We start from the raw sequence: 23,609 nt of genomic DNA, 5'->3' as shown, positions 1-23,609 counted from the left end.
TATTCCTTCCAGAGGAATTAGTTAGGGAGATCCTATCTCTCCCTATTTATTTCTCTTTTGTGTGGAGGCCCTCAGTTCCCTTCTTCATCATGCTGAACAAAATGGGGTTATTACGGGGGTTCCTATTTCCAAGTGGGGTCCTAGACTTAGCCATTTATTTTTTTGCTGATGATAGTCTTATTTTTTGTAAGGTTAATCAGGTGGAGTGGCGAAGGATTTTGAGGATTCTAGGCATCTATGAAGGTGGTTCGGGCTAAAAAATTAACCTTCAAAAGACCTCAATCTTTTTTAGTCGAAACACAAGCTTGGGCAGGAGACAGGAGATCCTTACACTCTCGAGGCTGTCTGAAGCTAACCATTATGATACATTCCTTGGGTTGCCAACCCTAGTGGTGAGATCAAAGGTCCAATCTTTCTCTGGTATAAAAGATAGAGTGTGGAAGCGATTAAATGACTGGAAGGTCAAATTTTTGTCTCAAACAAGAAATGAGATTTTATTGAAGGCAGTGGCCCAAGTCATCCCCACTTATTGCATGAGTGTATTCTTCCTTCCGATCTCTCTTTGCAAAGATTTGAACCAAATGATGCAAAAATTCTGGTGGGGCCTATGAATCGAAAATTCATTGGATGAGCTGGGAGATGGGCAGATCTAAAGCAGCTAGAGGTCTTGGTTTCAGGGATTTGACACTGTTTAATAAGGCTCTCCTAGCCAAACAATGCTGGAGGTTGATCCAACATTCGATTCTTTGACAACTTAGATTCTTAAGGCCAAGTATTTCCCTCATTCCTCTTTTTTGGAGTCTTATCTGGGGAATAGGCTTTCTTTTGCTTGGCGCATCATATTTTCAGCAAAGGAGTTGGTGCAGCAAGGCTTGATTTTGAGAGTTGGGGATGGAAATTGCATTAAAATGTGGGGTGATCGTTGGATTCCTAAGCCTACTTCCTTCCAAGTGCAATCCCCCCTAACTTACTTGTTGAAAATGTTTTGGTTTATAACCTTATTGACAGGGATTTAAGGTGCTAGAATGTGGATCTTATTCACTTTATGTTCTCAGAAGAGGAAGCCTAGCTCATTACTAGCATTCCGCTTTTTCCTCCTTTCCTCCGGATAGATTGGTTTGGCAAGGTACCTCTAATGGTGTCTTCTTAGTTCGTAGTGCTTACCACCTTGCAAAGGAGCTCCAGTAGCGAATGTTCTAATCCGGTTGATCATGGGGGAGTATGGAGGATTCTGTGGTCTTTGCAAGTCCCAAATGCTGTCAAAGTTTTTCTTTGGAGGGCATGCCATAATTTATTACCTACGAAAAGAAACCTACACACTAGGAAGGCGGTGGGCACCAATCTTTGCCCAGTGTGCCAAATAGAGGAGGAATCGGTTTTACATGCGTTGTGGAGCTACCCGGGTGCTCAAGATATTTGGGGACTTGGCCTTATGTGCTTTCAGAATTGCTCTTTGTTTGTGGATAATTTTGCTTTGCTGTTTGACCTTCTCTCCAATAGGTTGAACCAAGATCAGATGACTCTTATGGCTGTGATGGCAAGGAAGATATGGTTTAGAAGGAATGCTTTGATTTTTGAAGGCAAATTTGCTCACTCAAAATCCATTGTGGAAGAGGCTACCAAGGCATGTGAGGAATTCATTCAGCTCAACTCCACCCAGTGCACACAGTCACATCTAGCAGGGGGTGATAATGCTTCTTGGCACCTTCCTCCTCAGCATGTGGTCAAATTAAATTGGGATGCCTCCATTCATAAAGCTTCGGGTTCTATTGGTTTCAAATGTGTAGTACAGGATCATCTTGGGAACTTTTTGGGGGCGAAAGTCTCTCACCAACAAATTTTGATGGATCCTAAAATGGCGGAAGCAATGTCAGAACACTATGCGGTAATTTTGTGAAAGAGGTTGGCTTTCCTAGTGTAATTTTTGAGGGGGATGCACTTCAAGTTATCCAAGCTTTATCGGCGGCTCCTCCTTACTTACGTAGTATTGAACACTTTGTTGAGAGTATACATCATGATATGGAGTCATTTCAGTTTGCTTCCTTTGCTCATTGTTGACGTGAGGCAAATGGGGTGGCCCATTCTCTTGCAAAAGCAGCTGTTTCTCAATGTTTAGATACTAGGTAGCTTGAGTCCCCTTCTAGTTTGATTTGTACTCAACTTTTTTGGGATCTTTGTAATCCCTAGACCCTATTCTTGAGGTCATTTCCTGCTAGCTCATGGCAATAATATAGAAGAGTTATGTTTCAAAAAAAAAAAAAAAAGATATATGAATTAATGCATATAATGTTTGCAAGTTATATGTTGAAGAGTGTGTGTGTGAACCTTCTCTCTCTCTCTCTCTCTCTCTCTCTCTATATATATATATATATGGTTTTTTGAGCCTTTGTATCACCTTATACCGTGGATATTGCTTTAATTTATAGTGTAGTTCACCTCTGAAAAAAGAAAAAGCCGGCCACAATAATAGAGCACCAGGGGTGGCAACCACCCCATGACTTGGGAATGGTTGCGGCCACCTCCCAAATGTTGTCAGGATGGTGTAACTATCCCTGGCTCCTGGTATTTTGTTAGGTTGGCTGGCCACCTACCCACCTTCAAAGAATATTCAATTTTTTTTTTTTTTAAATAATCTTAATATTTTAGGAATTTTGATTCAATTCCAATAAGAGCGATGCGTTGGTCACCAAACAAAAGAATAGGACTAATCATTTCATTCCAACTTCTTTATATTTTTAGTAATATATATCCATTCATATTCTTTAAGAAATGATCATTTCGTGTACCAAACGTGTTCTTAAGGTTTTAGGATAAATGATAATCAGGGCTGACTCGATATTTTTTGGGGCCTTAGGCGAGAAGTTTAAGTGAAACTTTTTATTTAAAATTAAATATTATTAAATTTAAAATTATATTTTTATTTAAAATTTATTCTTCTCGCTTTTTTGGATGCAAAATTACTTATTAAGTTTTTTTAAAACATTTTATTTTCAATTGATAATATAGCTAATCCATTTAATCTTTCTTGTGATATTGTTGATCTTTATGATAAGATTATCTAACACTTTTAACTTGCATAAGGAAAGACAAATTAGTGTAAGAATATTTCCTAAAATCGAATAAAAAAAAATTAATGTAATTGATTGATTGAGTTTTTGGTAACTAACTTTTCTTTTCTTTTTTATTTTATTTTTTTATTTTTTTATCATTGATTAGATATAGAATGATTTTAAGGGCTTGAATAGTAACTTATTGGTAAATAATGAAAGCGGAGAAGAATAGAATAATTCAAATTCGAATAAGACTGAAGAAGAAAATTGTGATAAAAAATAGACACTTTTTAAAGAGTAGGATTTGAAATGGAAACTTTAGAAACTCTCCATCTTCTTAGCTGACTTGGCATTTTTATTTTTATTTTTTTCATTCTATTTTGATTCTTGAACATTAGACTTAAGGTGTAAGGCCTTCAATTTTTTGAACGCTGGACAGTTGGACTTAAGGCCTTCAATTTTGAACATTGGTAATTAATTAAGGCCTTCAATTTAGAGGACCATATCTCATTCTATTTTGAACGTTGGTAATTAAGGCCTTCAATTTTTATTTTTTATTTTTATTTTTTTGTTTTGGAAATAAATCTTCATTAATATTTTGTAATTGAGGCCCTGCATTATGTTAATGTATTTCTTAATTTTATTTTTACTATAATTTGGGGTCTTATTAAAGTGTATTGATTATAATTAAAGCCTTAATTTTTTTTTTTTTTTTTTTTTATAGAAATAAATCTTTATTAATATTTCTTAATTGTGAGCCTTATTAAATTGTGGGCCTTAGGCGACCGCCTAAGGCTCCGGTCGGCCCTAATGGTAATTTAACATGGTAAAAAACCATGACTTCATGGTTTACCCTTTAATAAAAAAAATATTTTAGGTGTTAAGCATCATTTGTTGAGGGATGACCCGATGAGGGGAGTGTTAAATTCACTCTTTTTTTTTTTCTTTTTTTTTTTTTTCTATCAACTTAAGCTTTTAAGATAAGTAGTGATTTAATCGTATTCATTAATGAGTTTGAAGTTATATTTTTCTAGAGTGGTGTTATGGATGCTACAACTTTCACTACAAGTCTCTTACAAACCGACAATTCATATACCATTTACTATTTCAACCATTAATTAAACAATTAGATTTATGAGTCAAATTTTGTTGTTTATTTTTTTTCACCATCAAGATATGGTCAAATACGTTTTGTAAAAAAATTACAGTAAAAGTTGAATAAATTCATGCTTATCAAACTTATTGGTAAGCCAAAGCCGCTTTAAGCATCAACTGCTGCCTCAATTGATTGGTTGCTGCTTATTGTTTAATTCTTGGATTCACGGAATAATTAAGTGATTGTTGAAATCGAAAGCATATTTCATCAAAGTGTGGGAATATATATATACATATGGTTAAACATAAAAAGCCAAATGGGACGCAGCTGCTTTGTTGCTTCTCGTGGACATCTTCTTCTTGTCCTCACTCTTACAGCTTTGCCTCCCTAAGTAACCCTTATTTTCTATTTTTTCACCATATAAAAAGAAGATTAAGACCAAGCTTTTTATATACATATATAAATTTTATGAGCCCCAACTTTTGGAATGGTCAATATTCCACACATTCGAGTTACACAATATTGTCTGTTTTTAGCTCTTTCGAACCAGACTTTCTATGAGGTCATTCATCCTGATACTACTATCGTAGAAACAAGCTTAACTGCGAGATTCTGATGGGTTAATGGCCATCACAGTTTTAAAAAGCGTTGTGTCAAGAATGATGTGTTTATTCCACAAATTCTCATGCGATATGAAACGTCACAATTTAGAATTTAGTGTGTGGCCAATTAATTTTTAAACCCGATTTATTGAACTGATATATATTCAAAATACCCACGTATTATTAATAGAACAAGAATATGTGAAAATCCAAAATGCTCTATCTAGATTATATTGAAGGAATTTTTATATTTATTAAACTAGTGTTGTCCATTGATTAATGTATCTCAACCAATTTTGTAACCGTTAAAAAATTATTAACGAGGATCAGAAGAATCGTTAGTGTTAATTTTTATGCTTATTAAACAAAACAATATCCTATTATCATAAATTTATAATAAATGTGGAATGATGACAAGAAGATATCGACAAACCAAAATTTAGCACATAAAACTATAAAAGCAATTAATTAAAAAGAATGTTTTTATTAACAAGATTTTGGTATCGATGTCACGGATAGTGGGGAAGATAAATCTGATACCGTGATTTACTTTATAGCCAAAACTACAACCTCTCAAAGGATAAGCGAGAGAGGAAGAGGGAGGGGGAGAGAGAGAGAGAATGGGACAGGAAGGCACAGTAGGAGTGAGAGAGGAGGAGGAGGTTGAGGCATGGAACCAGAGGAAGCAGACCCAGATACTGCAACTCTCCGAGAAGCTCATCCATGGGGATCTCGAGTCCCAGATAGAAGCAGCCAGAGATATCAGAAAGCTGGTCAGAAAATCTTCTTCTTCTTCTTCTGCTGCTGCTGCTGCTGCTTCTTCTTCTTCTTCATCATCGTCTTCGATGAAGACCCGCTCAAAGCTGGCAGCAGCGGGTGTGATTCAGCCCCTTGTTTTCATGCTCGTCTCTCCCAGTCTGGATGCTCGGGAAGCCTCTCTCCTCGCCCTCCTCAACATCGCTGTTCGCAACGAACGGTAAAGTGTCTCTCTATCTGTTTTTATGTTGGTATACAGGCTCAAAGTTGTGGATTTGATTTGTGGGTTTGTATTGGGTTTTGGTTTTATCAAGGTAGGGTGTGTGATTTTGGGTGTTAACGAGTGGTTGAGAAAGTTTATGAAGGAAAGCGTATGGAAATTTGGTTTCTTTGAGGGTTTTCAATTGGTCTGAATAATACAGTTTCTGGGCGTTGTTTTATTTGTGTGAAATTTTGTTACTTTGAGAATCAAATCGTCATGCTTTATCTGGTTTTTGTTGGTATATGCTGGATGTTGTCGATGACATTTGTGGGTAAGTATTGGATTTTAGTGTTTCAATTTTCATCCGAGTTTGGGGTATTCTGTTATACTCCTGAGAAATAGTAAAGCATGAAAAGAGCGTGAGATTTTTTATTTTGGGGGTTTTGCTTAATTTGGCTGATGTTAATTTTGAGTATTTGGATACATTTGAACTTAAATCAACATGTACATGGGTTCTTGTATTCTGATATTTTCTTCTTCATAATCTTTATTTGCGACGGACAGCGTGATGGTGATGGTTTATTCATTTTGGTTTTCCTTGCTGACGCCTCTATATCAATTTTATTTTGAGTTTCGACATTATGTGGAATCAGTTTGTTTGTGTCCTATAGGAAAGCTACAAAAGAATCTAGACAATCTCGAACTCATTATTTGTTTGGTTGCTGAGAAAATTGAGAAAAGGGGTGAAGAAAATTATATGCATGTCATTTTGATTCTTTTGTTGAGGGAGGTGATAGGGATAAGATTAAGGTTAGATAGGTTTAATAGTTGAGTTGGAATGTAATTCCAACTTATTAGGATTAGATTATTTAATATTAGGATTAGAGCTTATTTGAATTTGAATATTCGAACTTTAGGTGTTATCACTTTAGGTATTATCTACTTGTATTTCTATTTAAAGACCATTTGGTCCTTAATGAAAGGCAGAGAATAAATTTGAGAAATTGTTGTCTTCTCCTACCCTAAGCGGAGTATTGTGGTGTTCTTCTACCCTAAGTGAAGAATTTTGGTCTCTCTTACCCGAAATGAGCTATCAAATCCCATCTCATCTCATGTCACTATCCAACCTTGGGTACCTATCAGGAGGTTTTGAGATTTTCAATAGTCAAGTTTAAGAAACATACGTGTTTTTGTTAGGCTGAGTTCAGGGGAACACCATGCTTCTTTTTCATATAAAATGCTGAATTCTTTTTACTATAACATACTAATTCATATGGTTTTTCAAGAAATATGAACAAATGGAAAGTAAAGTGCTTGAGAATGTCAAAAACTGAGCCTAATTTTTATACTTTTCTCAGCAATCAAAAGGCTCTATGGGGTTTTTAATGAAGACTTTTCATAAAAGGCATAGTTAATATGCTGAGAATTAAGATGGAAGCATTGGCACTTGGTTGATTTTGCATGTGATTTCCTAGGCGTTTGTTTGCATTTCTCAATATGATGCTGAATGCCTCTGTGATGTTTATTGGAGATAAGCTTTTTTTTTTTTTTTTTTTTTTTTTTTTTTTTTTTTTTTTTCTTTTAACCTAGATGAAAATGTTTGTAGTGGGCTCGGCTGAATTGGGGCCACATCCAGACTTGTGTGTTGTGTTCAGACGCAATATATCTAGGTTTGTTTTTGCAGACCTTGTTTTGTATTTTTCCCCACCCTCTAATCTAGCACCAGCACTCTGAAATCAAGAAAGCAACCTTTCTGGTCCTTTTCCCCAAAAGAGGATCCTTTTCAGTTGTAGAAAATATAAGTAGTGCATGAAGAATGTTCACATCGATGGTGCATTTTCATTATCAAAAGTGAACTATGTATCTGCTTACAAGAGATTCTTTGCTTCAATTTCCAATTTTCTGAATGGTGGAAGATATTCTCTTGTTTGTTTGATATGCTGTTGATTTTTCTTATTGAGTCATTTCATGTTTATCAGAAACAAGGTCAAGATAGTCACAGCCGGTGCCATCCCTCCTCTAGTGGAGCTCCTCAAGTTTAGAAACAGCAGTATAAGGGAATTAGCCACTGCAGCAATCTTAACACTCTCAGCTGCTGCACCAAACAAGCCCACTATTGTAGCTTCTGGAGCTGCACCTCTCCTGGTTCAAATCCTCTGTTCTGGAAGCGTTCAAGGAAAAGTTGATGCTGTTACAGCCCTACACAATCTCTCCTCCTGCACGGAGGATTACTCTGCGATTCTTGATGCAAGAGCAGTTCCACCTCTCATTAACCTCCTTAAAGAGTGCAAGAAGTATTCCAAATTCGCTGAAAAAACTACAGCCCTACTTGAAATCCTTTCTAACTCTGAAGAAGGACGAATTGCAATCTCAAATTCTGATGGTGGGATTTTAACACTTGTTGAGACGGTTGAAGATGGATCTCTTGTCAGCACAGAACACGCAGTTGGAGCTTTGCTCTCTTTGTGCCAGAGCTGCCGGGATAAATACCGGGAACTCATTCTTAATGAAGGGGCAATCCCAGGCCTTCTGCGACTGACTGTAGATGGCACAGCTGAAGCTCGAGAGAGAGCCCATACACTTTTGGATTTGCTTAGAGATTCTCCCCAGGAAAAGAGATTAGCTTCCTCAGTTTTGGAGAGAATTGTTTATGACATTGCCGCACGGGTTGATGGAGCAGATAAAGCTGCTGAAACTTGCAAGAGGTTACTGCAAGACATGGTTCAAAGAAGTATGGAGCATAGCTTGAGCTGCATCCAGCATAGGGCTGCATCTTGTACATCTTCGGATATTCCATCTGCATAATAAATCCTTTTTTTTTTTTGGTTCAAGAAGGTAGTTTAGTAGAAAGTGGGCTAAGAGTTTTAATCTGAATCTGTCTTGTTTGGCCTGCTAAAGCTCTTGTACCTGGCAAGATCATTATTAAAACAAGTGGAAATAGCTAGAGTCAAAATGAAACAGATTTTACCGGAGTTACTTTTCTCAGGGGTGACATCTTGGGTATGTTGTATATCTTTACTTTGACCATGTATATATATAGAAATCTCTCTGTGCCATATTAACATGGACGTTTGCTGCACTCAGTATGGTACCCTTATCTGTGAAAAGACTTGCTAGTGGTGCTCCTGGTTCTCATGGCAGCTTTGAATCTATTCCCTAGTGGCTGAAGGCCATTATCTTCACATTAGTGGACATAAGGTTGGTTTTTTAGTTTTTGGTGGGTGAGATTAGTTTCATTAAGGCAAAAATAGATAAGAATCCCAACAATGAACAAATACCCCCAATAAATATGAAATTGTTTCTTCATAAATCAGATAGAATGGAATGTGGGGTTTCCTAATCCCTTGAGCTAATTGTGTGGTGCATTTTCATCTGGGGAAAGTTTCACGTGCCCTCAGTAATGATGTCCAAGATCTAAAGAGAAAAAGCAAGCTTTCGAAAAATTAGGCTATCACGTGTGAACTTTTGAATGATATAAAAAAAATACGAGAAAGAGAAATGATTCTCAACATCTTTTTCACACATCTGCCTACATGGTTTTCTCTTTTCTTTTTTTTTTTTTCTTTTTATTTTTTAAATAAAAACCTCAAAAAGTACTTAGGTTCGTCAGAAGAAATTAGGTCATTCTCCTCAACATAGCAATGCCTCCCTCTTCTCTTTTTGGTGGAGAACGCCGGTAAATACGATGTTGGTTGTAAGAGAGAAAGAGAGAGGGGCGGCTACTGCGTTTGGAGGGGCAAGGGGATGACCTCGCCGGTGAAGAAGAACATCGATGGTAAGAGAGGGAGAGAGGCGCGTAGGGGAAGAAATGACCTAATTTCTCTCCAATCATTTCGGTTTTTCTTTTTAAGTAAGAGTGAATGAAGCATACCAAATCAACGAAAATGTACACAAAATGGCCAGACGCTAGAATGCAAAGAAGCATTTTTGAGAAGTATTTTTTTGTAAGAGAAATATTATTCTCCCCCTTCCCTGAACAAGAACTTAATGTTGTTGTATTTAATGTATAGCTAATTTCGCATGATAAATGATAAATATGTTGGCACAATATTAAATGGTGAGAATGAAGAGAATATAGTGAGTGTAAATCCTGAGATCCATCACCCCTTGACCTCTTGAAGCTTCCCTTTGGCAACATGGTCCCCTTAACCAAGATCCACCCATAAACAACTAAACTGAATTACATGGTTGCCACTGTCGGTGTCTCTTAATGGCCCCTTTAAAATGACACCGTGGTCCAGTGGTGCACGTACAGTACGACAACGTTGCTTCCTGCATCCACGTAATCAATCTGTCCACGTGGAAGCATCCTAATGGATACGCCCCACTGTACCTCCCCTAGGACTTCCTCTTATTGCTAATTTAATAATAATTACTACAAATCACATATAGACTTCTGAGAAATCGGCAGCTCCCCATCAGCTCAACCTTACCCGCACTCACGCAGTCACGCTCACAGACACATACGAGAGAGAGAGAGAGAGAGAGAGAGATGACTTCTTGTGCTGCATTTGCTTGATCTTCATCTAGAAAAGGTGAGAAACTAAAATAGCTTTGGATTTTCATTAATTTTCATTGGTCGTAGTCATTTTAGGTAACTAATCTGTTTCTATTATCTTTCCACATTCCTTCGTAGATCTCCAAAAACCCATAATTATGTCATTTTCATCTTCCAAACGTTACTTTCAAGATCTGAAACTTTTTCGCCCCCATACCTAAAACCCTGTATTTTCTTTATTAATCCTTTCATTCTTCGACTGTTTTGCTCATGTTTTGGCATTTTAGCTTTCTGGGTATTCTTGTTTCTTTGTCTTATAGTAGATTTGGGTGATTGTAGAAGCTTCTGGTGCTGATAATTTATGTGGGTATTTTTTTTTTTGTTTTTCTGTTATATAGCGTAATAGATTGGTTGATTGTTGAAGACTTGAAGAGGCTTCTGGTTCTGAAAAATGTTGGGTCGGTCCTCGTTATCGAGAACCGGAAGCTTCCGGCCTGAGAATTTGGGCCAGAATGCCCTGGCAATGATTGGAAATCTTTGCTTCACTATGTTTGTGCTTGGTGTACTAATTTTTACAATTATTGCCGCCACTTATGAACCCGAAGACCCTTTGTTTCACCCATCAACCAAGATCACCACATTTCTCACATCCAACTCTAATGCCACTTTTAAGTCTGATAACACGGTTGTCAGAACCGGTGAGGATTTCATGGCCCCAAACCAAACTGCATTCGACACGTTTATCAACCTAACAGATGTCGAAAATATAACCCAAACTGTAGACCCCGGTGTAGGTACCATTGAAAAGGAAGCGACCTCATGTGAGAACAGTGTGGATAGCCCGGTAGATTGCAGGGACCCTGAGGTGTTCCATATGATGATGAGGGCCACTATAGAACATTTTAAGGATATTCATTTTTATAGGTTTGGGAAACCAGTTCCTGGGTCTAATGATAGCACCTGTGATATGGCGTGGCGGTTTAGGCCTAAGGATGGGAAGACTGCTGCTTTTTATAAGGATTATAGGAGGTTTGTGATTTCAAGGTCTGAGAATTGTACCCTTAGTGTGGTTGGGATTGGGGATTACCACACGGGTGTGAATGCAAGGAAGAGGAAGAAGAATCAGAAACCTGGGTTTGAGAAGACACGAGTGAAGCAAGGCCAGGTTATTTCGTTGCCTGTTGTTGGGGAGGCTGTGAATGATGCCCTTCCTGTCGTTGAGTCTGAAGGTTCGTTTAGCCGTGGGAAGTACCTGCTTTATACGGACGGCGGAGATAGATGCAAGAGCATGAACCATTACTTGTGGAGTTTCTTGTGTGCCTTGGGTGAAGCTCAGTACTTGAACCGAACATTGGTTATGGATCTGAGTATATGTTTATCTTCAATTTACAGTTCATCAAATCAGAATGAGGAAGGGAAAGATTTTAGGTTTTACTTTGACTTTGAGCATTTGAAAGAGTCGGCATCAGTGTTGGACCAGGGTCAGTTTTGGTCAGATTGGAAACAATGGCAGAAGAAAGATGGATTAAATCTCCATCTTGTGGAGGATTTTAGGGTCACACCAATGAAACTCTCAGAAGTGAAAGATGCTTTGATTATGAGAAAGTTTGGGTCTGTGGAGCCGGATAATTACTGGTATAGGGTCTGTGAAGGAGAGACGGAGTCCGTTGTTCAACGACCATGGCATTTGATATGGAAATCAAGACGGTTGATGGATATAGTGTCAGCTATTGCATCTAGGTTGAATTGGGATTATGATGCTGTTCATATTGTGAGAGGGGAGAAGGCAAGGAACAGAGAGCTCTGGCCGAATCTTGCTACAGATACTTCACCTGATGCACTTCTCTCAACCCTAAGGGACAAGATTGAAGATGGGAGGAACCTTTATATTGCAACAAATGAACCTGGTACGTCCTTCTTTGACCCTCTCAAGGACAAGTATTCTACTCATTTCCTTGACGAGTACAAGGATCTTTGGGATGAGAATAGTGAGTGGCACTCAGAGATGAAGAAACTTAACGAAGGCAATCCAGTTGAATTTGATGGTTACATGAGGGTGTCGGTTGATACAGAAGTGTTTTTGAGAGGAAAAAAGCAGATCGAAACTTTCAATGATCTCACCAATGATTGCAAGGATGGTATCAACACCTGCGCTGCTTCGGCCAGCTAATCACCATATATGAAGTTTGAGACATCTGGAAATATCCACGTTACTTTTACCTATTCTGTATTGCATTTGAGAAATTGTAAGCTTTAATTCTTAGTTTTAGCATTGAGTTGCATAATCATAAGTTTTGTATCTGTAAAAGCAACTATGTATGAATGTGTCATATGGAAACTTGTCAGGATGGAATATGCTCCTCAGATTGCCTTTTTAATGATGATTTTGCTCTTGACGGTCATGAATGTACATCATTCTATGTTTACTTTTGGCATTTCGATCATCTATATTCCTGTGAGGCATGCACAAGTTGGGAGTGCTTTTATTTTTGAACTGAGGTATTTTATGCAATAAAGCGATAACGGCAGTGTCAATTGGGTGTGAAAAGAGTAACACAATTATTGTTCTGTGAAAGATGCATCACTTCAAACACTACATAGACTGGAGAAGAAAACCAGATCATTACCTATTCCTATTTCCTACGACATTGTTCATTATGCATATTTGTCATCGTTACACTAGTCTTCACCTTTTTCTCAAAGGCACGACCTAATTCATGAAAGCCTTGAGCCCATGATGGCTTTGAGTAGCATGGTCAGGGAATCTCAGCCAGTTAATTTCCTTCTTTTAGTTCATTGAATAATATGAATTGTATGATCATGCTTTACCAAGAAAATATAGGACTACCAGGAAACAGGAAATACTTTGCAACTCTTTCTTTCAGTCTTTGCGGGGCAGTGTCCATAAGATGGGTGGCTTATTCCCCTTCGCTTGAGAGGCGCTACATTTACAGTTCCAAGATATTCAATCAAATTTACCACAATGCTAGAGATACTTGCGTGGTTTGAGACAAGAAAGTAATTCAGTTATCCGTTAGCCAATAAAGAACATAATATGGTAACAGAGCTCCCTTCTCGAATTGCCAATTGCTGCCAATGTTCATTATTTTAGACATTTGCTCTCAAGAACAAAACTCCTCGCCCTATTAACAATACGTTGTGAAGCTTCTCAAGTGCAAAGTGGGTGGGGGCTATATGACCCAAAAAGCTTACAGAAAAAGAAAAGCTATCCTTATCTCTTCCCTAATTTCCTAACAAAAATGACATTATGCCTGTTGTTTGTACAGAAAACAACAAGTCCAATCTGGCAAAATTTCATTTTCCACCGGTCTTCCATCTTTTGACTGGAATAAGGGTTACTTTTTTGCTGGAATTGTTAGTCCTGGTCTCCGTTGTTGCCCGTAACATAGAAATGGCAGCTTGATGCTGATTTTTGTTTGCCTTTTCATCTGATAAAGGTTTCAGTTCGAAGGCACCCCTGGTGAAACCTCTAGCAACCTGATGGATTACAGCTTTGTCAATCAATGATTAGCATTGCAAATTATGGAAATATACAAGTTTACCAATCACCCATATAGGTCAAATGAGAATAGTTGGCAAAACTTTTCATGGGTATAATCCTTACAGGTCAAGAAAATGATAGGTGGACTGGTAATGGCCCTGTGGCTAACAAACAATTTTTTTAAAAAAAATTTACGATGTCTAAGAACAGCTGTTGAAAACCACACACCCCACCCCTCCCCCATTTCCTTTGATGTGGTTCTCCTAAAAAACAAAACTAAGAAATAGAACTAGGGATGATTAACTCACGCAGGCTGTTTTACAGTAAACATGTCAGTTGTTATGAATTAACTCCTAGATGGTTGCTGAATCAAGGATTGGTTTATATTTTTTACATTTGCTTATTTTTGGAATTGTAGGATCCTAACTATAGTTAAAATAATATGGAATTTCCAGATACTTAAGAAACATAGTTGCGAACGAGGCATACCTTTATAAGAATCCAAACTTTGAGTGAACTACTCAAGGTTGCAAGCCTTGTCCTTTTCCCAGAAGTTAAAAAGTTGCACATGTGATGGTCAACCCGCAAAATAAATTTTGGCCAGGACTTTGGCTTTTCAGGATCGGCTTCCTGATCCATCATTGCCTGAAAAAACAATATTTTTTTGATAAGTTCAACAAAACAGGTAGGGTAAATAATAACAGCAAAGCACGCTAGTGGAGCCCAAGAAATGTCATTATTTGTAGAGGTGCATCAGAGGTATAGGAGTAAATTATGATGAATTAAAAAGTTGGTGAGATTCTAAAACCCATCCTTGTATGTGAGATTTTAAATTTAAAAAAATTGCTTCCTAATGGCTGTTTTTATTCTTTTCTAGTGCTTTTGGAAGGAAAAGCACAATAGTCAAACTTTCTATTACACATCCATTATAGCCGGTATTTGGGTGTAATGTGTTGTATTATCTTTTTAGTTGTTTTGGACTATTTTAGGTTATGTCTAGATGTGTAGTCGATGTTAGTGGACTACTGGCAGTACGCGGAGCGCTGCTATGCGGAAGATGGTGCTTACGTGCCTTTTATGGTGCTTATGGTGGGAAAAGAATGACATAAGTTTTGAAGACTAGAAGAGAACATTGATGGAGATTAAGTCCTTATTCTTAAAAACTTTGTATCTTTGAACAACTGCTTATGTTTCTCCAATGATTATTAGTTTTAGTGATTTTCTTGTTCTTTTTGCTCATTCTAACTAAGTGTTTCCTTTTATATACTTCATGTTTACTTAGGGATGTCTTATCAAAAAAAAGTAATGTGTTGTATTATCCCCACTAGCATGCTCCAAATCTTCACAAGATTTTCTGAGTTTCATCTTAATAGAGTAGATAAGGTAAAAAAAGAATAAAAAAAACTTACTAGCAACTGACAAATTTCTTGTTCAATTTTCGAATAGGAGGTTTCTAAAGCTTCAACTCTCCCAGTAGCATGACAGCATGCGCATGGCTCACTAATCATAAATGTGACACTAGGTCGAACCTGTTCAACATCGTGCCACCATTCATTAGATGTAAAAAAGAGATATCAGTTGAGCTTATCTAGTATTGTGTCAACTTCTCAAATGAATATCTTGCCTGTAAACTAGATATAAATAATTATATGTTTCTCCTTTCATGTTTACATTTTAGCCAATCCCAAATAGTTGGGACAATGCTGAGTTGTACATCTTTGCCCAGCCATTTTTCATGTTGGTTATTAAGATTCCTGCAAATTAGAAGATAAGAGAAAATAGCATTTAAAATCAAGGAACATACCCTCTTTCTTGTTATTTCCATAAGCCCATGCCTAGATAATTCAGAGACTTTCACCATCGACCTGTCTCTCTCTACAGCCTTCTTAACTTCTTCATATACCAATCTCTTATTTGCTGAAAGATAAGATAATGCTTAATAATAAATGGATAAAAAACTATGTACTTTAAATGACAATCACAGCAAGCCTAGCATTTTTTTAGCGTGTTGATTTCTTAAATAAAAAATGATAAACAATTTAATATAAGAGGTAATTAAGAAAGCCTCTCTCAACTCTTAACTAATGAAGTCCTCCCATTGTGCACTGCTCTAATTTGCTTTTAATACAATAGAGTCAATTTGTTCATGTCAGAAAAACCTTTCTGGAAAAGGAATGTGAGGCCATACAACGAGTCTTAAGTTTTCTATAATGAAGATTAGGCAACTGTGAAATCTCCTTCGTTCCTACATCTGTTGACAAAGAAGTTCCTGGAAAGCATGTGATGCAGGTGCCAAACTCAAGTGAATGCTACATTGTATTACAAATTCCACCAAACTTTACTGGGCAGATTATATGGTCCATTGATTGGATATTCCTTAGTTTTTGATACAGTTTAAGCCTAAATTAGTTTATGAAGTATGATATATAGAAATTCTACAGGTGGGTTCGGTAACCGTAAATTGATATAGGGATAGATAACAGTAGTATCAAAATAAAGGCAGTTATATAACTTTTCTCATTCTAGAATAAGAGAGAAGCTAGAAGTAGTCTCTCTTTTCATCTGGGAAATCCACTAATAAATAACAAACATCTGTGCAATACTGCTATTTAGTATGATGGTAGAGAACAAAAGAAAAAAGAAGTCGTAGGCAATTGCTCCTAATCTAGAGAAACTTATAGGGCCAAGAACAAACTTGAATTATTGATCCTAAAACTTCCTACAAATAAATATTGTACACCAACCGACCCCCATGGGACCCATGGGAACACGTGCACGTGTGCACGCACAGGAGAGAGAGAGAGAGATATTTAAACTTACAGTCATCTGTCATATCAATGAAATCCACAACGATAATGCCACCAATATCTCTCAGCCGTAACTCCCTCGCAATCTGACAAACATGTTATTTTCTTTCAAACAAGTTGTGTAGAGCTCTAGTAGATTAGATGGCATAATCAGATACTCCATTAAAAACCTTTGGAAGAAAGACTAACAGCAATTGATGAAAAGATACGTAACAACAGCAAAAACAATATCGTCTGTGTCAAGTGTCAATGCAGCAACCTCAAAATAATATACACCATAGCCCTCTATGGATGATAAAATAGTCCTACACATATACTTCTGGACAACGGCTACAATATTTACCATTTGATGGTTTTTTGCCTTCATATCTTAACCTATCTATTAATTGCAAGATTTACTTTTCTAAACTAAATATCGAGTTGCGTAATTGTGTTTGTATCAAGGAAATTGACTTACGAAATACAAGTACAGCTTTAGCAAAGACATTGCAAGATATAATCGCTACAGGAAAAGCAATGGCCTTTGAATGGAAGAAAACGACAAAAGTAATAACAGATTAATCTACTCTTTAGCTAGCAGGAAATATAAACTTGGATTATGAACTATGTGGCCTCACTGGCCTGTGCATACAAAGTGATGATAAGAACTCGGCAGTGAGCGTACTTGTTTTGCAGCTGCAAGGTTGACATCTAGAATAGCCTTCTCCTGCGAAGTCCCATGACCAAAAACCCCATGTCCCCCATTAACATCAATAGAGACCAATGCCTCAGTTTGTTCAATCACAAGAGAACCCCCATTAACAAGTGGAACCCTGACAAGCAAGAGATGCAATCAACATGAACAAAATGGTAATAAATATAAAGTTTTCCGGCAATGAATAACTTTATAGTTATAAATAGAAACATTTTACAGTTGATGGAAAAGGTGAAGGATATCAGTTATTCAAAAGGACCATGACGGGTTGAGCCCCTCCATTTGGTGGTGATATGCTGATTCTTCAACCATACTTTCAACACTAGGGAGCTAGTGCAAAAAATTAAATATTATCTGTTTTTAACTTCAAGGAACAAATTTATTATGGGATGGCCAACAGATGTGTGAAACCAACTAAAAAGTAGTTCATTAGATCGTCATTTGTTATGGCTGAAATATCAGGAAAGTTGCATTCCCTTGCCCTTAACCATTAAAAGATTGGAACACAGTTCTCTCACTTCAACCTCTCTTTATAATGCCTTATTTTGTTCTTGGAGGCTTCATTGATATGATTTCTGCAAATTCAAAATTTGTTTCAAAAACCTAGGTCAATGCATAAGCATGTATTGAGTGTGTTAATGTGGGGTACTGCACGATATACATTGTTGACTCACACTTCCTAACAGCTTAAGCCTTTTGAATTGATGATTCACCAACATAGTAATCAAAACACATAGATCAATGAACAAAAAGCTTCTTTATGCAGCCTCTATGCTAGGAAATGTGGAAATTGACAACATAAGCAATACTGACTAAACCTCACCTTTTACTCAGGATATTATCGATCTCTTCTTCAATGTTAAATTCACTAAAAAGAGGAATTCTTTTATCGTATAACTCAACTCGATCACAGAGATCAGGGGCAATTTCCTGAAGATAATTGGTAACCTGGAAAATGACATAGCAAAGGTTGACACTAGTTATGTTCATAGGAGAAAAGTAAAGACGAGATCTCTAGAAATCTTTTTTTTTTTTTTTTTGATAAGTAATTTAAAATTCAATAAAAAGCAAGGGACTATACCACAGCAGTTACAGAATAAGAAAGTATTAAGTAGAAAATTCTTATCCATCCCCATTTGACTGGCTATATACTGAATAAACATGTATCATAACCTCTGGCAGTTATACACCCATATAAGTTCATTTTGAATATTCGGCTCAAAAAACCAATTCTGTGATATATGGGATTGTGGACCAACCCGACCAACCCCATGTACACAAGTATATATACTACTAAAGGCAATAACCCTACCCTCCTCACTCGAGACTTGCTAGAAAGGGAAAGAATGAAAAACCTAAAACAGGAAGACACACAGACATGGATCCTTATTCAGTAAGATAGTCCTCTCTGGTATTCTTCTGATGTCATACCTCATGATATGTCCTTGGCGAGTCAACTACCATTCGCTGAACCTGAATGTAAGTCATAACAAAGAATACAACTAGGAATGAGATTGCAGGTTACCAAGTTAAAATAAAGCATTCAAAACTGCATAATAGATAATGGGAGAATCAGGAGTTAGATAGAAACAGGTATTCACCTTATCATTAAAATAATCCTGAACAACTGAGAGTGTTTGACCCATTGCCCTATGGAGAATAACGGGAACGGCACCCTCGACACCTTCATCTGCTGCAAGAGCTGCAGATTTGGCATGTTCCATTATATTTTTCCAAGTTGAAAGCAAACCATCCAAGTCCTTCTGCAATTCCTCTAAAGAATGACCAACAGCAACAGTCCTTACTGTCAGACCAAAACCCTGAGGCTGCAAAGTTTTTGCAATGACTTTCAAGCGTGTACGCTCAACACCAGAAATTTTTTTTGAAACTCCAATTCTATCGCAACGAGTAATCAGTATCTGCAAGCCAGGAGAGTTCATTCAGATAAAACACCAAATAATGGTTGAATATACCACAAAGATAAAGAATTCTTGAGAGAATCATACCCAGAATCTACTTCTTAATTTTGGATAAGCCGTTAACGTTGGACCTTTTGTACCCAGCCCCTCTTTGACAACTTGTACGACAGTTTTGGTGCCTTTTCGAACTTGGACCCACTTGTTGTCATTATTGAATGTATGCCTAGAATCCTTCATATGTTGGAGATGAGACATTTGAGAATCATTTGAACCATTTATGTCAACCAGAAGGGAACGGTTAATAGTTTCACCTTCTAGGTGATGTTCACTTCGATCTAAACAGTCCTCAAAAGCAGCTTCCACTTCATCATAATCAATTATACTGCCATTTTCATTTTCCTCAAGAACTTCTGAAATATCAAAATCATCCTCAACTTCATGTTCCTCATAGTCACTGTGCATAGATTGTACAGGATCATCCTGAGAGTCTACTTCTGTATTATCACCATTGACTACAATATCATGAGATGTGCACACATTTTCATGGGCAGTTGGGTGCTTTTCAAGTGGTCCAATAACAGAACCATTGATTTCTCGTTTCTTTGTCCTTCGACGAAATGGAGGGAATATAAATGGTTCCCTGTTTTGCTTGATGTCCATAAGAGAGTGTCTAGAATTTCCAATGTTTACAAAAGCACCTCCCATATGGGGAACAAGTTTTGTAACCACCCCAAGATAAACACTATCACACTGCACATTAGTTTTAACCGGTTCCAGTAATAACTCCACTAATTTACCATCTTCCAGTACAGCAATCCTTTGCATGGTACATATTGAAGAATTAATGAGAATAACAGTAGAAATGGGTTCCTCTGAAATAAGATTGCTGTCTTCTTCAGGCAACAAATTTCCTTTATCTTCCATCTCGATAACCTCATCTTCTAAGGTGTCATTACTTTTGGACACATCAGACCCCATCTTATCCTTGGAAACAGGAAAAAAGAGAGGTGATGGGAGTAACCAGGGCTCCTCAACAGGCTGATCTTTTTCGGTGAAAACCCTGTCAGAATTTGACCCATTATGAGTGGCACTAGTGGTATCCTCCCTTTTAGAGTACAATATATCCTTGACCGTTGAATCATGTAAGAACGGCTTTAACTCTATTGAGTCACTTTCAAGGCTTTTCACTATCTCATCTTCATCTGTCAAACCACTGGAAGCATTTGAGTTCAGAAACATTATAAGGGAAGATGTTGCATATATAAGTGTACGCAGATGGAGAAATTACCTCTGGCTGGAGCTGAAATTAAAGATTGTATGGGAAGATATGTCTCCTCTATCCATGAATCCCATAGTTGAGCTGGAGGCCTTTTGGTATCAAACATCATCCATGAGTCCCTCACCATAATTCTTTTATCTTGTTGAACAGGTAGAGGTACTGATATAGAAAATTCAGGTCCAGGTCTCCAAATGATGTCACATGAAGGCCGTGCTTCTTCTTTTATAAAATAATTATACTTGAAATTTACACCACAAGCCATCTGTCAAGCACAAAAGGGTGACTAGGGGCAATCTGCAATAAATACAATTATGAAACTGAAAGCAAATAAAGTACTTCAAGCGTCTCTCACTAGTTTTATGTGAAGAGTAATATTTTGTTTCCAACTACTTAGTTTTCATAATAAGGTAATTCTCTGTAGAAATCAAAAGAAACAACTGGGGAACTACATTGTTCTTTCTCATTTCTGGGGAAACAGATAAAAACTACCTATCTCAGAGAGAGAGAGAGAGAGTCAAAAAGTTAAAACCTAGTGCATTAACAGGCTTCTCCTAGATCTGCATAAGTAAACTTAGTTACCTTACAGTATGTATTCTGGTTCAATGAAATGGTGTCACAACAGAGAATCAACTACATCAGGCAGATATTTTACAGTACTCAACTTCCCATTATGAATACACATGCATCAAGTACATTGCTACCACTTATCACAGCTGGGTGACATTACCTTGACTTCAGCCTTCCATAAGTTTGTATGTTCACTTGGAGACATAAGTATAGCCATCTCTGGATCCCAACAGCCTAATACATCAGGATCCCCAGTTATGTACAGAAGCTGACCAGCTGTCAAATCGGCTTCTATAGTCCAAACTGTGTCACATAATTCTTTCAAAGTAGTGTTTGACTTGCCTGAGAAATCAGAACATGCTAGATCCATCAGCCATTCAAAACAATAAGAAAGTACTTCCTCAAAGGATGATTGCGAAACATTACTTCCTATGAAGAAAAATGTCTGTCCATTAGAATCAAGTAAAACCAGAGACAGAAAGAGACTTTCTCTCACAATTGGTAAACTGAATTTCACATCAACGATGTTAATGGAAATTTCAACTTAAAAATACTACTTTGTCCAGATCTTAGATAGGTCACAACAAAATGGGGGAAACTAATGGATATTATAATTTTTGGCACATTATAAATTTATAAGTTCACCACATTTTTCTTGTTACGTCCGATTATAGACAACCTGTTTTAGTTGGTAAGTAGAAGCAATTATAATCATATGTTCACATTATCTTCAGATAAAGGTCCTCCATTGAAATGCTGGCTTACAAAGAAAGCTAAAGTCAGCCAACACCAGCAAGAAAAATGTACAAAAGGTTTACTTAAGCAAAACTAAATTCAGACAGGAAAACACAAATAATCACATAACAGCAAATAAAACAGTTGTTGACTTTAAAGAACGAGATAAATACAATGAGACAGCTAAGACTGAAGTAGCTACCTAAAAACAAGATATTAAAGCATGAAGTAAGTTTATGATCTCTACTATATAAGAGTGGCACTTAGTATACCCAAATATTGCCTAAAGTATTCAGAGCCTCACCAACAAGAGGTTCAGAATGGGAAATTTAACTTACGTTTCTTCATAGTCATTATAGCGGATCTTCTGAAAGAATTACAACTCCCTATACAAAGTGTGAATCTGAACGCATTTCCAAAGGGTAGGTGGTGGCATATATACCTGAATGAAAATTAGAAACGCATTATTGATTTTCCAAGAAAGGAAAAGAGAGTCAGCCCAGCAGTCAAAGTCTTAAGTTGATATGATTACGTATAATATTTCAATTTCATTACATGCTCGACCGGTATGCAAACAGTAATTTCTGAGCTTTCTGACAGGACAAGTGAATTTGAAGATGATTAATGGTGAGAATGACCAAGAGTACCAAAACCGTTACTATTTACATTACCATAAAAATCATACCTAAGTGAACTCCATCACTTGTTTGTGGTGTCTATAAATGAATATCACTTCTTCTGGTCACATATTATCTATAACTTGACAAACTTGATATGTGCCATGTAAATAGTTGACTCTTGGCTATTGAATAAGAAAAAATGATTCATGCATTGAAAGTAAGGATTTTCAGATCACAACCAAGGGAAGTGTGTTGCATCTAAGACCACAATACATTTTCCCTCATTGGGAGGGTGAGCGTGAGGATTTCTAAAAAGATACATTAGCAACTCTACAAAACAATGGTTTCAACATTAGCGTGACAATATGCCACTCCAAGGTCTGAATTTCTTATATGTAAGGCTTCCATCATTTACCCAAGTAGAGGCAGCATTGCTTTTAACATCAAATAACGGCCATATGATCAAATGCTCGGACTCAAATACATATTATACACTTACATCATCCCAAAAAAATGGAAAATGTTTGAATAATGTCAATCGTATATAATAAAACATATCCTGTTGAATTAAGCAAACCACACTCTTAAAGCCTACCCAGCAAAAAACTTGGCTTTGACAATGATACAACAAAAGGATCACCAAATAAATAAAAATTAAAGCTTTTGAATACTGTGATATAGCAGATGGAAGCTTCAATAAAACCATGCATAAATTGACGTCTGAAGCTATGAGAGGCTTCTTGGGTTGTATACGGTCTGACATAAACGACGAAATTATGAACACTCTGGGTGTGAGTGTGTAGTGTAATCAGAACCCAATTGAATTCAGACTAATTAAAAGCGCATCCCTTGGGAAAATTCAAGAAAGGTCATACCAACATACATACAAATACATGGAGCGCATATATGATGAGTGTATGAATGTGAGTTGTTTGCGAACTCACGGAGATAGAGTGCTCTCGGAGCGGAGAAGCGAAGAAGAAGAGCAGGAGGAGAAAGGAGTGGTGCGTCGGGGGATGCTATGGAGGTCCATGAAGCTGAACCTGAACCACCCTGCATGAGCTTGAACTTCAGTGGAGGAGTACGGACAGCGAGCCATGAAAGGTGGTCCTTGGCTGGTAAATTAGGAATGGCTGGAGGGATAGTTTCGCCATTTGAGTAGGGTGACTCGTGACCTTGAACGTGGTGTGACTCGGGGCAAAGGGGACGGATAGCCAAGAGAGAAGAAGATGAAGATGATAGGATTGGCTTGGCGCCTTGTATGGCATTGGCACGTGTGCCG

General features: G+C 37.2%; 3 protein-coding genes across 5 annotated transcripts; 2 read left to right on the top strand and 1 right to left on the bottom strand.

Moving 5' to 3' along the window:
* Positions 1–5,278: 5,278 nt before the first annotated feature.
* LOC133861050 (U-box domain-containing protein 3) lies at positions 5,279–8,785 on the top strand. The gene is made up of 2 exons (XM_062296747.1): positions 5,279–5,724; positions 7,686–8,785. The coding sequence occupies exons 1-2, from the start codon at positions 5,369–5,371 to the stop codon at positions 8,509–8,511; spliced, it is 1,182 nt and encodes a 393-aa protein (XP_062152731.1). The 5' UTR covers positions 5,279–5,368; the 3' UTR covers positions 8,512–8,785.
* A 1,315-nt stretch (positions 8,786–10,100) lies between these two features.
* On the top strand, positions 10,101–12,606 carry LOC133860639 (uncharacterized). The gene is made up of 2 exons (XM_062296210.1): positions 10,101–10,241; positions 10,603–12,606. Exon 2 carries the CDS (start codon positions 10,656–10,658, stop codon positions 12,372–12,374), a length of 1,719 nt encoding a protein of 572 aa, XP_062152194.1. The 5' UTR covers positions 10,101–10,241; positions 10,603–10,655; the 3' UTR covers positions 12,375–12,606.
* Positions 12,607–13,049: 443 nt separating this feature from the next.
* Positions 13,050–23,609, bottom strand: LOC133860638 (ribonuclease E/G-like protein, chloroplastic). Of its 3 annotated transcripts, XM_062296207.1 has the most exons (14): positions 23,272–23,609; positions 22,046–22,149; positions 21,133–21,314; positions 20,415–20,667; positions 19,214–20,328; positions 18,809–19,126; positions 18,639–18,680; positions 18,031–18,155; positions 17,178–17,325; positions 16,527–16,599; positions 15,511–15,623; positions 15,116–15,235; positions 14,196–14,351; positions 13,050–13,702 (listed from the first exon to the last, which is right to left on the bottom strand). In XM_062296207.1, the coding sequence occupies exons 1-14, from the start codon at positions 23,424–23,426 to the stop codon at positions 13,520–13,522; spliced, it is 3,087 nt and encodes a 1,028-aa protein (XP_062152191.1). In that variant the 5' UTR covers positions 23,427–23,609; the 3' UTR covers positions 13,050–13,519. The 3 variants fall into 3 exon arrangements, with proteins under 3 accessions (XP_062152191.1, XP_062152192.1, XP_062152193.1); XM_062296208.1 differs by lacking the exons at positions 22,046–22,149; positions 23,272–23,609 and having other exon boundaries at positions 20,415–20,699; positions 21,133–21,274; XM_062296209.1 differs by lacking the exons at positions 21,133–21,314; positions 22,046–22,149; positions 23,272–23,609 and having other exon boundaries at positions 19,214–20,339; positions 20,415–20,628.

This window comes from Alnus glutinosa, chromosome 2, assembly GCF_958979055.1.
Source record: "Alnus glutinosa chromosome 2, dhAlnGlut1.1, whole genome shotgun sequence".
NCBI lineage: Eukaryota > Viridiplantae > Streptophyta > Magnoliopsida > Fagales > Betulaceae > Alnus > Alnus glutinosa.
This window is presented reverse-complemented; position numbering and strand designations above follow the sequence as displayed.

Bases quoted from the DNA above. Each gene is read 5' to 3' on its own strand.
- LOC133860638 (XM_062296207.1), bottom strand. From the start codon at position 23,426: ATGGCTCGCTGTCCGTACTCCTCCACTGAAGTTCAAGCTCATGCAGGG. The intron at 21,315-22,045 runs GTAAGTTAAATT...CTGATTTCTCAG, and splicing joins TATAATGACTATGAAGAAAC to GCAAGTCAAACACTACTTTG. The intron at 15,624-16,526 runs GTAAGTTTAAAT...CTTATCTTTCAG, and splicing joins CATTGATATGACAGATGACT to CAAATAAGAGATTGGTATAT.
- LOC133861050 (XM_062296747.1), top strand. From the start codon at position 5,369: ATGGGACAGGAAGGCACAGTAGGAGTGAGAGAGGAGGAGGAGGTTGAG. The intron at 5,725-7,685 runs GTAAAGTGTCTC...CATGTTTATCAG, and splicing joins ATCGCTGTTCGCAACGAACG to AAACAAGGTCAAGATAGTCA.
- LOC133860639 (XM_062296210.1), top strand. From the start codon at position 10,656: ATGTTGGGTCGGTCCTCGTTATCGAGAACCGGAAGCTTCCGGCCTGAG.